Below are 15158 nucleotides of genomic sequence, written 5' to 3'. Positions count from 1 at the left end.
TAAAGTCCAGTTATCCAAAATACACAATGCACTCTTAAAACTAAACAATAAGAAAATTAACAACCTCATTAAAAGTTAAGCAAAAATTCTGAACAGACACCTCACAAAAGAAGATATACAGATAGTGAATAACCTCAACATCATCTGTCTTTAGGGAACTGCAAATTAAAACAATGAGATACCACTACACATCTACTAGAATGGCTAAAATCCAAAACATAGACACTTGCCAAATGCTGGAAAAAGTGGAACAACAGGAATGCTCATTTGTGGCTGGTGGGAATGCAAAATGGTACAGCCACTTCAACATACTCTTACCATATAATTCAGCAATCACACTCCTTAATATTTAGCCAAATGAGTGGAAAACTTAGATCCACACAGAAATCTGCATTATAGTAATTTATTCATAACTGCTAAAACTTGGAAGCAATCATGAAGTCCTTCAATAACTGAATAACTGGTACATCTAGACAATGAAATATTAATCAGTGCTAAAAAAAGAATTGGGCTACCAAGCCACAAAAAGACATGAAGAAACCTTAAATGTATATTACTAAGTGAAAGAAGCCAATATGAAAAAGGCTACATAACTGTATGATTCCAACTATGTAACATTCTGTAAAAGGGAGAAACCATGGAGACAGTAAAAAGATCAGTGTTTACCAAGCATTCAGGGGAAAAGAGGGATGAGGAGGTAGAACACGGCATTTCTAAGGCAGTGAAACTGTTCTATATAATATTACAACGGTCAATGGATAGATGCATTGCATGTTTGTCCAAGCCCACAGAATGTACAACACCAAGAGTGAACACTAATGTAAGTGATGGACTTTGGATGATAATGATGTGCAGGTTCATCGATTGTTTAAAAATGTACCACACTGGTGTGGAATGTTGATGGTCAGGGAGTCTGACAGGGAGGGGGTATAAGAAAACTCTCTGTACTTTCTGTTCAATTTTGCTATGAAAATAAAACTACTCTAATTTTAAAAAAAACACAACACAGTGCAAGGCACAGAACACCTCAATAAATCACAGCTTCCATTTTATTATGAACTCATATGATACAGAGAAATCAAACAAATTTGAGGGAACGTTAGCATACATCAAAAAGAGTTGAGAGTTTTGATCAAAAAATCTTTGCTGTTTGTTGCACGAGTCACATAGATTCCATGTCTGGAATATTCCACTAATATTAGGGACACCATTTTAGGAAGAGCACTAGCAAACTACATGGTATTAGGACACTGGCTAGCCAAGCAAAAGAAGCTGCAAAGAATGGAGAGGGTACAGAATCCTCACATGAGGAACTGCCAAGATGGAAGCAAGCTCTTTAAGTATCTGAAGACCCTTTGTGTGGAAGAGAAAATAGACTAATTTTGACTCATTCACGAGGCCAGAACCATGGTGTAGAAGTTGTAGGGAAGTGATTTCAGCCCAACAAAGTTAAGAATTTACTAATACAGTTACCACAAAAAGTGGCCATGTTCTAGGAAGACTGGATTTCATCTGTCAGGAGTAAATGCAGAACAAATTTTTGCAATAGAGATGGATCTAACCTGTTAATGGCCCTTCTGTAACTGTCTACTGAGGCTTACTAGGTTCACAATAAAATGCAAGACAGAAGTAGTGTCAGGCAGACTCTATTCCATAGTAGCTAAGAAAGCTGAGAATATAATATCTAGATGGGGGAGGGGGGGAGGCCAGGTGGGCAGCAGCAGTTTATTTATAAATAATAAATATAGCAGGAGCTTAGAGAAAGCAATCAAGTAGACATCAATTTGGGACTAAATGGTAACTATCAAGTTTGTATTGATTTTTCATACACTTAACCAATGGAATAGTAACCCACATCATGGTTCCCCCACCCCCACCCCATTGGACTTCCCACAATAAGGACCCAATCATACCCTGTACTTATTATTCTAACAGCCTTTCTCAACCCAGGTTCCATGACAGAGTTAAATCCTAATGCCCAAGGTATTCAATGTACATAATGAATTAACTTCTCTCCTGTGCATCTAAAATGGTACTGGTTATATCACCTTTAGGATAACTGGGAACATAGCCAAATTATTTTCTGTGTTCTGTGCTTAAGATGAGGAACCCAGCCAAGTATAAACAATCTCATCTGTAATAAAGGTTGCAAAACAACAATTTCCATGAGGACAGGCACCTTGTCTACCCTGTTCGTAGTTCATACTCAAATCATATATGTTGAATAAATGAATGGAGACTACACTTATATTTAGTCAGTTTCTCTTCTACCTCAAGAGTTTTCTCTACCTTTCTTTCTCACACATCCTTTCCTTTTTCCCTTCTGTTTTGGAGGATGAGATCCCTGTCTCTCCTCCTGACACTCAAGCTCTTGATGCATCTTATCTGCTCTTAATTCCTCAGAGATCTAGTCCATATTTATTTTCTCCTTGATAACTTCAGGTTCTCCCTTCTCAGGGGCAGTTCCTCCAGCATCTACAATTATTGAAAAATAAATAATTACCAAGGAAGTCTCAGGACTTCCCTGGTAGTCCAGTGGTTAAGACTCCAGGCTCCCAATGCAGGGGGCCCGGGTTCGATCACTGGTCATGGAATTGGATCCCGCATGCCGCAACTAAGAGCCCACATGCCACAACTAAAAAATCCCGCATGTGGCAACCAAGATCCCACGTGCCACAACGAACACCCAGTGCAGCCAAATAAGTAAATAAATATTAAAAAAAAAAAGAAAAAGTCTCATGCGTTCTGACTGTAATCAAGTTACATCCATTCTATGATTCCTTTTTAGCAATGTCATAATGATGCAGCTAGAGAAAGTTCATTCTACATAAACAGAAGCAGTAACCAGAAGACAGGTGACAACCCCACTCTACTACTAAATTCTACTGTTGGCTCTGCTACAATGCACGTCACTTCTGCTTCTTTAGTCCTTAACTTCCTGATCTCTAAAATGACGGAAGATAGTCTTTAAGATTCTTTTCAGGGATATGTCTCTATATCTACTACTCTCTATAGGTTAAATACATCTGCAGTGAGTAAAAGTAATGGTGAGGCAAATTTCCACTTAATTAAAGGATAACCAAAACATTAGAACTAGTCAAAACTAGGATGTCGTGAGTTCCTTCTCTCTCCAGAGGCATTCAAACAGAAATTAGTCTACCACTTGGAAGAGATTCAAGTATCTAATGAGAAAACTGAACAAAGGCACCTTCCTTCATAGCTCTCCCTGTTCTACTTGTAGTAAGTTTCCCCTGTGATCCAACAGAGAACTATCTACTGTCACTAGGCGCCTCCTCATTTCACATTAGTGTGCCTAAAGCCCATTCCCTCCACTAGATCATAAAATTCCTGAAATCAGAACTATATCTCGTTCATTTCCACAGCCCTTCCGCATTACCTGGCACAGCTGTCCTACACAAAAATAAACAGAATTGTTTACTAAATATTCCTATGAAGACTAAACTCAATGTAATGACTGATTATACAAAAAGAGCACATGAAATTTCACTGAATAAAAACCTAGTATATGATGTACTCAAGATATTTTAGAAATCAGAGCCCTTAAGAGTCAAAGGCAGTTCCATCCACAGGTAGTCAGGTAAGACATACAAATTAAAGGATTATTACACAATCCCAGGCTACTGTGTGCTGGGGCAGACTGTGTCAGTCTGTGTTAGTGAGACTGTGTTAGTCAGACTGTGGGGTAAGCTCAGGGCTTTTGTGTTTCTGATCAAGTTTAGTAGTTGGGAGATTTATCAAGTAATAATAAACAAACCAAATATATGGATTATTGAATAAATGGTATTAAAACAATTGGCTTGGGCTTCCCTGGTGGCACAGTGGCTAAGAATCCACCTGCCAATGCAGGGGACACGGGTTCGAGCTCTGATCCGGGAAGATCCCACATGCCGCAGAGCAACTACGCCCGTGCAGCACAACTACTGAGCCTGCGCTCTAGAGCCCGCGAGCCACAACTACTGAAGCCGGAGTGCCTAGAGCCCGTTTTCCACAACGAGAAGCCACCGCAATGAGGAGCCCGCGCACCGCAACGAAGAGTAGCCCCCACTCGCCTCAACTAGAGAAAGCCCGTGCGCAGCAACGAAGACCCAACACGGCCAAAAATAAATAAATAAAATAAATATTTTTTTTAAAAAAATTGGCTTTATCCACTTGGAAGAAAAATAAAGTTAGAACACTATATCACATCAAAAATAAATTCCAGATGCAGGCAGCTTCCCCCAGCAAGCCAGAAAGCAGCTTTCCAGGAAGTTCTACAGACGTGGTCCCTCAATGATCACTGCCCTTCAGAGGGCCACAGCTGTACCCTCTCCAACAAAGTCTGGATTTCAGTTCTGGGAGCAGCCTCTTGAAGATTTGTTCCTTCCCTAGGTGCTCTGCCTTAGCCTTGAGGCAGTAGCTGCTCCCTGTATCTACTATTCCTGTATTCTTTAGGGGTTTTTCTTTTCTCTTAGGTAATCTCCTGTTTAGTTAATAATTCTTTATATTAAACTTTACCTGTTAAATTTAAAAATAAATTCCAGATGGTCTAAAGTACTAAATATAAGAGATGAAGCTATGAAAGTGGTGAAAATGAGATGTTTTCGTTGTTGTTGGGTTTTTTTTTGGTTGTTTTTTGTTTTTTTAATAAAAAGAGGTCTTCCTAAGAAACCCAGAAACCATTAATTTTTTAAAATGGTCAAAGGACTTCCCTGGTGGCGCACTGGTTAAGACTCCATGCTCCCAATGCAGGGGGCCCAGGTTCAATCCCTGGCTGAGGAACTAGATCCCACATGCATGCCGCAACTAAGGAGCCCACGAGCTGCAACTAAGGAGCCCACATGCCACAACTAAGACCTGGAACAACCAAATAAAAATAAATGTTTTTTTAAAAAGTGATCAGGTCTACATAAAAATTAAAGCTTTCTGCACAACAAAAGAAAAAATAACTATATATAATTACTATCAGGAAAGTACAAATTAAAAAGCCATCATTTTACCTACTTAAAACCGTTCAGTGGCTTCCCTTAGAGCTCTAACAGTAAAGCCCACTCAGGCCAGCCTATACCTATTTGACCCTCTCATCATCTCTACCCAGGCACACTGACCTTTCTTCAGTCATCTTACTCATCCTGCTTCTTCCAAAAAGGGACTCCTGCTCATCCACTGGATCTCAGCTCTAGGACCACTTCCTCAGAAACCTTTCCTGGACTAACTAAATGGGTCAAATTCCTCAATTACAGCATTGTGTACCTCTCACAGCTGCTCAGCCCAAAAACCTCCTAATGATCCTCGACTACCTCTCTCTTTTGCATCCCATACCTAATCTAAATACTGTTGGCCATGCCTTCGAAATATAACCTCCACCAATGCACCCTGGTCTCAGCCTCATCATCTTTTTCCTGGATTAATGCCTCCCTTGCCTTCCTTTACTCTACTGCCAATCTACCAACCAGAGTGGTTTTTTTTTTTTTAAATGTTATGTCAGATCACATCACTCCTCTGCTCAAAACATTTTTAATGATTCCCCATAGTGAAAGCCAATCTTTGCAATGCTTCTAGAGCCCAGAAGACCTGCCACCACCCCATTACCTTTCACCTCATATTCTACTACTCTCTTCTCCCTTCCTCTCCCACCTCCTTCCACCCACTGCCCCAATAATTTCATTCTAGCCACACTGACCTCCATGCCATCCCTCAAACATGCCACACACATTCCTTCCCTAAGGCATTCGCAAGAATTGATCCCTATGTCTGGAACACTCTTCCTCCAGATATCCTCATATTACCTCTTCTATCACCTTCAAGTCTCTGGTCAAATGTCATCTATGCAATAAGGCTACTCGGACCACCCTATTTAAAACCAGCCTATCCCCAATTCCTTTTACCCTGCTCTATTTTTTCTTTTTTCCATAGCACTTATCACCTAACAATCCATATGTTTTGCTTCTGTTTGTTGTTTAATATCTGTTTCTCCCACACTAAGGCAGGGTTATTTATTATCTGTGTTGCCCACTGATGTATTTCAAATATCTAGAATTGTGCCTGGCCAGTAGTACACGCTCATATTTGTTGAGCAGCTTTGTACTTGTCTGTGGGATTATCTAATTAACGGCCTTCTGATTCACCACCTAGGAACAGGGACTGGGTTTGGGTTTCTTCGTCATTTTATTTCCTAGGGCCTAGCATAAGGCTTGGTCTAGACTGGGCACACAAACATTTGTTAACTGAAGAATACCTTTTTTTTTTTTTTGTCTATCACAAGATACAAACTTAAAACAACTGACATTATCCAGGGTTTGTAAAAGTGTAGAGGAAATCCACCCTCTCATATACTATTGGCAGGTATGTAAATTGATACTTTTTGAGAGTAAGCTAGCAATGGTTATTAAAATTTAATTCACTCAGAGCTCACGCCCTTTAATTCACAGTCTTACAGAAGTAAAAGGAAAAGTACCTGAAAAATATGTACAAGAATATTTATTACAGAACTGCTTATAATGAAAAAATTAAAACATCAATAAAGATATAGGCAAATAAATCATATGTGGTACATGCGTATGACAGAACATTCTTTAACAAGAATGAGGTAGATCTATAACATTGAACTGGAAAGTAGTCCACGATCTAGTAAACAGATCGAGGGCTCTGGCATCAGGTGACCTGGATTTGAATCCTGGCTCCCCTCACTTCTAGCTATGTGACTCTAGGCACTTTCAACTTCTCTGTGCTTCAGTTTCCTCATCAATAAAACAGGAACAATATTATAATAGTACCCACCTCACTGATAAGAAGATTTCCTGAAATAATGCATGCAGTGTCTATAGCACATTATATGGCCACATAACCATTTACAAGTATATGATAATTATAGCTAACACTTATAAGCAAAATAGACAAGTTGCAGACCTATGTATGTAAAGCATGTCCATTTCAGGGGAAAAAGGTAGCATGTCTGTGTTAACTATAGAAAAAAGTCAAGAAGGATAGAAAACTTAATACTGGTTTCCTTTGGGAGATGGGAGGAGACACACTTCTTAATAGCCATACTTTTTTAATGGAAGGATTTTAGAATACAGTGTTTTTAAATAAAAAAGAAATGAAGTAAAATCAGAGCAAATGCTTCTAAGATAGAGTTTAACTTAGATTTAAAAATATTAAAATTTTAAAAATTTTACATTCTATATAGTCTTTGAATTATCAAGGTAAAATGAAATAATAAGCTGAAATTTTTTTGACTATTAAAGTTACCTTTGTTCTGAACGAGTAAACTAAGATGCATGATCAAAAAAATAGTTTTCGAAAAACTTACAAAAGAAAAAATTAAAGAGAATTAAAAGAAAATTATTACGTTTTACCCTGTCGATTTACACACAAATGAATTCTTTTCTTAATCTACGATATCTCCATGAAAAATAAACCTATGTCAAAGAAGGAAAAGAAAACAATGTCAACGTAAAATAAAACTGCCTCTAAAATGGGATACCTGGGAATTCCCTGGAGGTCCAGTGGTTAGGACTCTGCGCTCTAACTGCCGAGGGCCTGGGTTCAATCCCTGGTCAGGGAACTAAGAGCACACAAGCCACGCAGTGCAGCCAAATAAATAAATAAAATGGGATAAAGGCTAGATTAAAGTCAAAAAGTAAAGTTATCTTTTACTGCCAGTTTAACTCAAAAGAATTCTGCAACTGTTTGGTTTTTTTGTTTTTGTTTTTTTTTGATATCAGCAGGGCTAGGAAATTCAAGCATGCTTAAAGCTAAAGTGTTAAGAAGTGATCTATGTTAAGTTCAGCCAAAGAGAAAAATTAAATCCCCAAGATGAACTTCTAAGACACTGATACAAAGCGTTCAAATACACCGAATTCTCTCTCCTTCTGTAAACAGTAGCTGTGGCTGCTCATTTACTACATTAACTGAAAATAAATACTGCAATCTATGCAAACTAAATCTCATCCCACGGTCACAGGATTTGAAAAACATGGAATAAACCTGTACTAAGAATACAAGATTTCCTAAAGCTAATTTTTCCTAGCCTCTTTCAAGTGCTTAGTCACTTCTGCCTATTTACAAGGAAGACCATTTCACATCTAGAAAGAGGCAGGGAATTTTGATTCCAGACTGTCATGTCACCTGAGCCGTCCTAGACGTTTGTTTCCATGCAACTCAAGAGAAGGCAGCTGCCAGCTAAGCATACCTACCCCTCCAGATCAGAACCAGAAGCCACTGGGGCTCTCTCTATTCTGCCTCTGTCTGCAAAAACAAAGAGGTGTTTGTGGAAACGGGAAGTTTTCTTCCCTGACACCAAATGCAAAAGGTGAGGATTAAAATGTAGCCTGAAAACATCCCTGTTTCCTCTAACAGTCCACCAGAAATGCCTCCCTTCTGTTCTACTGAAACAGAAACAGCAACCAGATTCTTACACAACTCCAGATGTGGGTACCAGACATGTCTCCTTAGGCAACTAACAAAACCTAAAACTAGAGGCAAAAAGGCTTTGGAACACACTTCCAAGAAAGCAGCTAGCATTAAAATCTGATAACATTGTTTCAGGTTCCTCAAAGGCAACAAAAGAGAGTAAGGTCTTCATGAAAGATTATTTTAAGAGACAATCCTAGGCAAAGGCAGGTTTTTAAGGACCTACCATGGGCCCAGCACCAAATCCCGACATTCCACTCACACAAGATTCTAAGCACACACGCTGATTACAGAAATACACCTGAAAGAACTCTCTCGCCCAGATACAGCAGTACCTTGCCAAGGACCAGGCACAGTCTTTCCAAACATAACTCCAGGTAGTAAAACCTGGAACCACGTGGTCAATCTCCGAAGCAGAGCTTAAGCCAATTTCCCAGAAGGTCATGAAGGACTGACAACCACCTGGGACTAATTAGGATGGGGCTCTTTTTCCTTCCTTGGATATAAGTGCTATAAAAGACACGCTTCCTCGACTTCACCATTCTCCTCATTATTTCCAAAAAACGCCTTAATAATACTAACCGGTTTACATAATACATGTTGCCTCCTTTCTAAGTAAAATATAAAGGCTCGAATTAACCTCTTTTCATGAGAATACTCAAGTTCAAAAAGGCTAAGAAACCTGCATAGTGCTTGTTAGTGAAGGCTCCAGGTCCTGCAGACGCCCAGGCCCCAGCACTTACCATTAAGCCACAATGCCTCTCAAGGAACGCTACTAAATCCAGCTACTGATCCCAACCAGTTTCACGCCACAAAACTGAGCTCAAAGCGCTCAGTGGCATGGATGGGGGGCGGGGCGTGGGGAGGGCACATCACCACTACCTAAGCAATTTTTTTTTTCTTTAACGAATATAGCACATGTTCCTGATTTCCATCCTCCCCACGGGCAGAACCCACGTGCCGGCCCCACCGCTACCCACAGCAGCTCCCTCTCCACGCTCCCCAGCTTCTGCCTGGTCCCCAGCAGCCCCCTCACGCCCCTCCCTCCACCCCCACCCCAGCCAGGGCTAAAGCCGGCACCTCCCGCCCCCTCCCCAGCGACGGCCGCCCAGGCCCCCGCACCGCCCTCGCGCGCAGCCGGCGCCGGAACCCGCGCGCTCCCGCCTCCGCCCGGCAGGGTCACCCCCGGGGCCTGCGCGCGCCCTTCCCGCCGCCCGGAGGTCTCCCCGCGACGCCGGCGCCGGGAAGGCCGCGCCCGCCGCGCCTGCCATGGTGGGCGACTCACCGTCAGGCTGAGGAGCCGGGCCCGGCTGCGCCATGGCCGGGCGGCCGGCCTCGGGGAGCGGGGATGGGCGGGGAAGCGGCGTCCCGGGCTCCCACAGGCTCAGCTGGCGGAGGAGGCGTCGACCGAGCCGCCGCCGCCGCCGCCCAGGGAGGAACCGCTAAGGCTGGAGCCGCCGGCGCCGCCACAGCCGCGGGCAGAGACGGACCCGAGCGCCGACCTCCGCCTCCTCATCCTGACAGCGGGAAATAAGCAGCGCGCAGGCGCGGGGGGATGGGGCGGCACGTGACGTCCCCCTGAGGGAATGGGCGGGGCTTCGCGAGGGGTTGGGGAGCGCGGCGCGAGAGGGAGGCTGAAGGAGGAGCGGAGCGGGCTGTGGGAGCGCGGCGGGTAGGGTGGGGTGGGGGAGGGGGAGGCTGAATAGGGAAGGAGGGGGAGAGGGAAGAGAAGGAGAGTGGCGGCGGGGAAGGCCCGGCCTTGTGCAGGGGCCGCTCCGGGCCCTCCGCCCCAGCACAGAGGCAAAGAAAGAATACTAATGAAAAGAAGGGCGAGAGAGTAGGCTAGTAGTGGCTGGCAAATCCAGCCACTGTCTGTTGTAGCTGTGTGACCTTGGGCGAGTCATTTAACCTCTTTGAACCTCACAGCCTTCGTCTGCAATAATGGCTATTAAAAGTTTAAATGAAGTGAAGTGTGCGGAACTGTGTCTGACGTCCTTTCCATTAAGCACCTATATAGGATGTGACTTTTAAGATCCAGTTACCGTGATAGGTGCTGGGGATACTGCCAGACACAGTTCCTGCACCCGTGAGGGGAGAGGGGAGATAGGCAGACAATACCGCCCTTACACCTGTGCATAGGCACCATACATTAGAGGCGCACCTCTACCCCAGCTCTGTCCACATTCCTTCCACAGGTTCTAGGGGACATGCCCACATGGTGTCTGTGTCTCTCCTTCAGGACCAAGTTCTGGGAACTTGTGACCCCAGAATTCCCTCCCCAAATGGCTGGGCTCTTCCCAGGTCCATCTTCTTTAAGGCAGAGTCTGTGGATCCCTAGAAGTGGCTAAGGGGCAGCTGTGTTTGGGGCAGGGGGCACATCACTTGGACATTTGAGCTTCTGTGTACACAGATCCCTAGTGCAGGAGAGAGAGATGGAAAAAGATGGCAGGTGGCCCAGGGCCAGGGCTCCCACCAGCACCTCATTCAAATGCATAAACCTGAGGAGTCCAGGAATTCTAAATTTGAACCTGGTCTTCCATGTCATTAAAGATGCATATTTGTCAAGATAGAATAGAATATATTAAGATTAACAGTTGGAGTGATTTATAATTTTAAATAATTTAGGTAGACGTGTTGCATCTGTTTGTACTTTTGCCCCAAACCCTGCTAACATTAGGGAAGGACCTATATACAGACTTGAGTTTTTTAAGCAGCTAATATATTCGAATGGCTGGTATGCCTTTTATAGAGCAAGCAGGGTGGCTTCCCCAATCCCCCATTAAATGACTTTCCTGGATAAGCAGATCCATGCTGAACATGGAGACCTTTGTCCAGGATAGGACAGCCCAGTGCACCCTCTCTCTGGTGATGACCAACACAAGGCAGGAACCATAAAGATAGCAGATGCTGATGCCCTCCACAAAAGGGGCTCCTCCTAGTGAGCAAGAGGCATGTTTATTGCCATTGATAATCTGGGACTTGAAGCCATGCCCTCAAGATCAAGGTCACTCAGAAAGGCTCAGGTTGCTGATCTAAACACGTAGATCTAAACACATAGAGCTCCCCATGCAAAGGAGGTGGTTGAAAAAGCAATTTGGAAATCACATAGGAGCACGCAGGGGTTATGTACATTTTCATATTTTTAGGTAAACTCTAAGACCCAGGAATTCCACCCCCTAGGCATATGTTTTAAAGAAAATTAGTGTGTGCTCAAAGCCTTTATTAAGTGTAAAAGACATGATTCTTATATTTTGAAAGAAATTGGGAGATAAGATTTAAACACATGTAATGATTGTTTATCAATTACATTGTACATGTGCCATAGGAGACACAAGAATATCTAAGGTGGCATAGTTTATAATACAATAAATAAATAACCCAAGTGTTCATCAACAGAATAGATAAATAAATTTTAAAATATTCATACAATGGAATATGCTACAGCAATAATAATGAACAAACTACAGCTACGTATTCAATGGAGATGAACCTCACAAACATAACTTTGAGAAAAAGAAGTAAATTATAAAATAATACATACAGCATGATTCCATTTATATAAAGTTCCAAAACAGGCAAAACTAAACCTCATGCATACATAGTTGGTAAACTGTAAAGATGGAAAGAGAACCACTGTCACAGAAGCCATGACAGTGATTCCTGAACCAGGGAGGGAAGTGCATGGCATAAAGGATAGTACCTAAAAGCCTATCTTCTATGGTGCTGACAATATCATATTTCTTAACCTGGGTCCATTTAAACTAATTGTAAATCTGGGAAGCTGATGTCATTTAGGTGAGAAAGATTTGGGAATATTTGCCACTTACAAACTTAAAACGAGCAAATTCGATGCAACTGCTGAAAAGCACTCATTCCGTGCTTCATTAATAGAGCCACAGAGACTCTTGGTAGAATTCACCATTGGAAAAAAAGAAAAAAAAAGAGTCACAGTGTGTAAATTACAGGAGGTGATGCCTGTCCTGCACTTTGCCCTGATTAGGTCACATCAGCAGTGCTAGCTGTGTTTGTTCTGGGCACCATTATACGCTGCCGGCTGGCGTGGGCAGAGTCCCAGGGAATGAAGAATCTGAAAATTATTCTCTGATGGAAATATCAGGCAAAAGTATTCTGGGGGTAAAAAAAAAAAAAATGACTTGGGCTGTGAAGACTGTCCTTAAATCCTAGAGGTCAGTGGGTACTAAAGAAGAACTTTTTCTCAGAGTTGACCAGAGAGAAGGGGCTACCTTTCAGGGAATGAGATCCCTGTCACTGCAAGTGTACAATTAAAGCTGGCTAACAAAAAAAAAAAAAAAAAAAGCTGGTTAACAATTGGTCAGAGGTGGTATAGAAGGATTCCTGCTACATCTGGGGAACTAGACTAGATCATCTTTACAGTCATTTCCAGCCTCACGATTCTATAATACTAATGACAATAATAAGTTTGCTGCATTTTAAAGTTTACTAGGCACTTTCTCATTTATTATTTCATTTTACTCCTCACAAGAACCCAGAAGGTGGACAGTAGGCACAGAGTAGATAAACCAAATTTTCCTAGATAAATTCCATGTCAAAATTCTATCCTGTGGTTTCTAGCTAGTGCAGGCATAGCTATCAGACCAGGTGTCCCAACTTGGCAATCAGCTGATAGTACACAGGAGTGTTGGGGTTCTGTCTCTCTAGGACCCAGATCCTCAAGGGCAGAAAGGGACCAAAGAGTAGGGTTATGGCACCATACTTCTCTGACTTTCAATAATAGATAACTTCAGTGCAGGTGGTGGGGGAAGGACAAGACTCAAGAGGCCTCTACCCCAGGGGCCCTGTCTCCCCACAGGCACATGGAGACTTGGAAATTCCCAACCTGGATGCTGGCTTCCTCACTAAGAGTTCCCCAGGAAAAGTCCACCAGGGACAGACACCATTATATCCTCAGCCACAATCCCCCAGCCTGGTCCCTCTCTCACTGATTATCCCCTTTTGGTACTAGCTTGTAATACTGCAAGAACAGGATCCTCATCAATAGATAGAGACATACAGGAATAGTCATACTACATCTACAACATGTCAGTGTCAGGCAGTAGCTTTGAACCCAAAGTGGTGATTAGGTGTAAAATGAAATTTTAGCTGACGTAGAAAGCAGACAATGAGGGAATTCCCTGGCAGTCCAAAGGTTAGGACTCCACACTCTCACTGCCGAGGGCCCAGGTTCAATCCCTAGTCAGGGAACTAAGATCACACAGCATGGCAAAAAAAAAAAAAAAAAAAAAAAAAAAAAAAAAACGGAGCTCCCCTTCTAGGATCTGGAGTGGGAAGACGGTAATCAGGGATCATTGCTGCAATTGGTCTTTGCCCCAATCCCTCTCCCAACTGAGAAACATATGGGAGAGTGCCACAAACAGAAGGATGACTTCTCTCTCATCCTCTCATGAGATGCAGGTTGATATCCAGGGAAGAGGTCCAGGCATAGAATCAGAAGACCTGGAATTCTGGCACAGATTAGCTGTTGACCCAGAACACTTTTTTTTTTTTTTTGATGTGGACCATTTTTAAAGTCTTTTTTGAATTTCTTACAGTATTGCTTCTTTTTATGTTTTGGCCATGAGGCATGTGGGATCTTAGCTCCCCAGCTAGGGATCGAACCCACACCCCCTGCACTGGAAGGTGAAGTCTTAACCACTGGACCACCAGGGAACACATTATTTAACCTCTTCGAGCCCTTGTTCACTTATCTCTAAAATGGGGATAGTAGACCAGCCTTATGGCACATCAGCAAGGCTAAAGAGATAAAGCACCTAACCCCTAACATATATATATGGTAGTTGCTCTGTAAATGTCTACTTCCTCTTCTCCTTCTCTCCTTTCCTTCCTTTTTTTCCTAGATCAGTAGTTTCCATCCTGGGGAAGACAGGTCCCTGGAACTTAGAATTCAGTCCATGAAGGTATTCCTGGAGATCCAGGGCAGAAATTTCCAATATTTTCAAAGCCTAACAGAACTGTTCCATTCATACTAGATAATGTCCCAAGACTAAAATGTGAAGTTTCTTTGCTTTGCACAGAAATTATATCACATTGCTTATCTCATGCTGACTAGCAGTTCTTATTCCAGTTCTATATTAACTGGTGATTAATAATGTAGAGGGATTGGGACTTCCCTAGTGGTCCAGTGGTTAAGAATCCACCTTCTGATGCAGGGGACGCGGGTTCGATCCCTGGTCAGGGAACTAAGATCCCACGGGCTGCAGGGCAACTTGAGCCCACGCACTCTGGAGCCTGAGCGCCACAGCTAGAGAGAAGCCCGCACACTGCAACAAAAGATTCTGCATGCCACAACGAAAATCCCGTGTGCCGCAATTAAGACCTGACGCAGCCAAATAAATACCAAAAAAAAAAAATTTTAATAATACAGAGGGATCCATTATTATTTAATGTATGTATTTTGCTAGATAGACAAGTATGTTTAGATCTGGTAGTTACTCCCTTCTCTCAGAATTCACCTGTGATAACATTGACTGCACAGTGGCATAATTGCCTGGAAATAAAAATGGCTAACATTTACTAGTGTATACCATGTGCCAGGCACTGGACAAAGTGCTTTACTTTGGATCAACTCGTTTAATCCTCTAAACTGGCAGGAACAGTTGTCAAGTCATTTTATAGATGGTGGGACTAAACAGGTTAAATAATTCGTCTAAAGTCATAGAGCAATAAGTGATAGAGCTGGAAATCAGACCCAGATTGTCTGGTCCAAT

General features: G+C 42.6%; 1 protein-coding gene across 6 annotated transcripts in view; it reads right to left on the bottom strand.

The window, feature by feature from the left end:
• The window catches only part of RABEP1 (rabaptin, RAB GTPase binding effector protein 1), a 104273-nt gene extending 94346 nt beyond the window's left edge, over positions 1-9927 (bottom strand). For all 6 annotated transcript variants that reach the window (XR_002174728.3, XR_002174729.3, XM_019926815.3 and 3 more), the window contains exon 1: positions 9698-9927. Coding sequence is in view for 4 of the 6 variants with exons in the window: in XM_019926815.3 (XP_019782374.1) it covers positions 9698-9731 (34 nt within the window). In the remaining 2 variants the exon portion in view is untranslated. The remainder of the gene's footprint in view (positions 1-9697) is intronic.
• Positions 9928-15158: the final 5231 nt, after the last annotated feature.

Source organism: Tursiops truncatus, chromosome 20 (genome assembly GCF_011762595.2).
Source record: "Tursiops truncatus isolate mTurTru1 chromosome 20, mTurTru1.mat.Y, whole genome shotgun sequence".
NCBI lineage: Eukaryota > Metazoa > Chordata > Mammalia > Artiodactyla > Delphinidae > Tursiops > Tursiops truncatus.
Note: the sequence above shows the minus strand (reverse complement) of the source record. Positions and strands in the feature narration are given on the sequence as shown.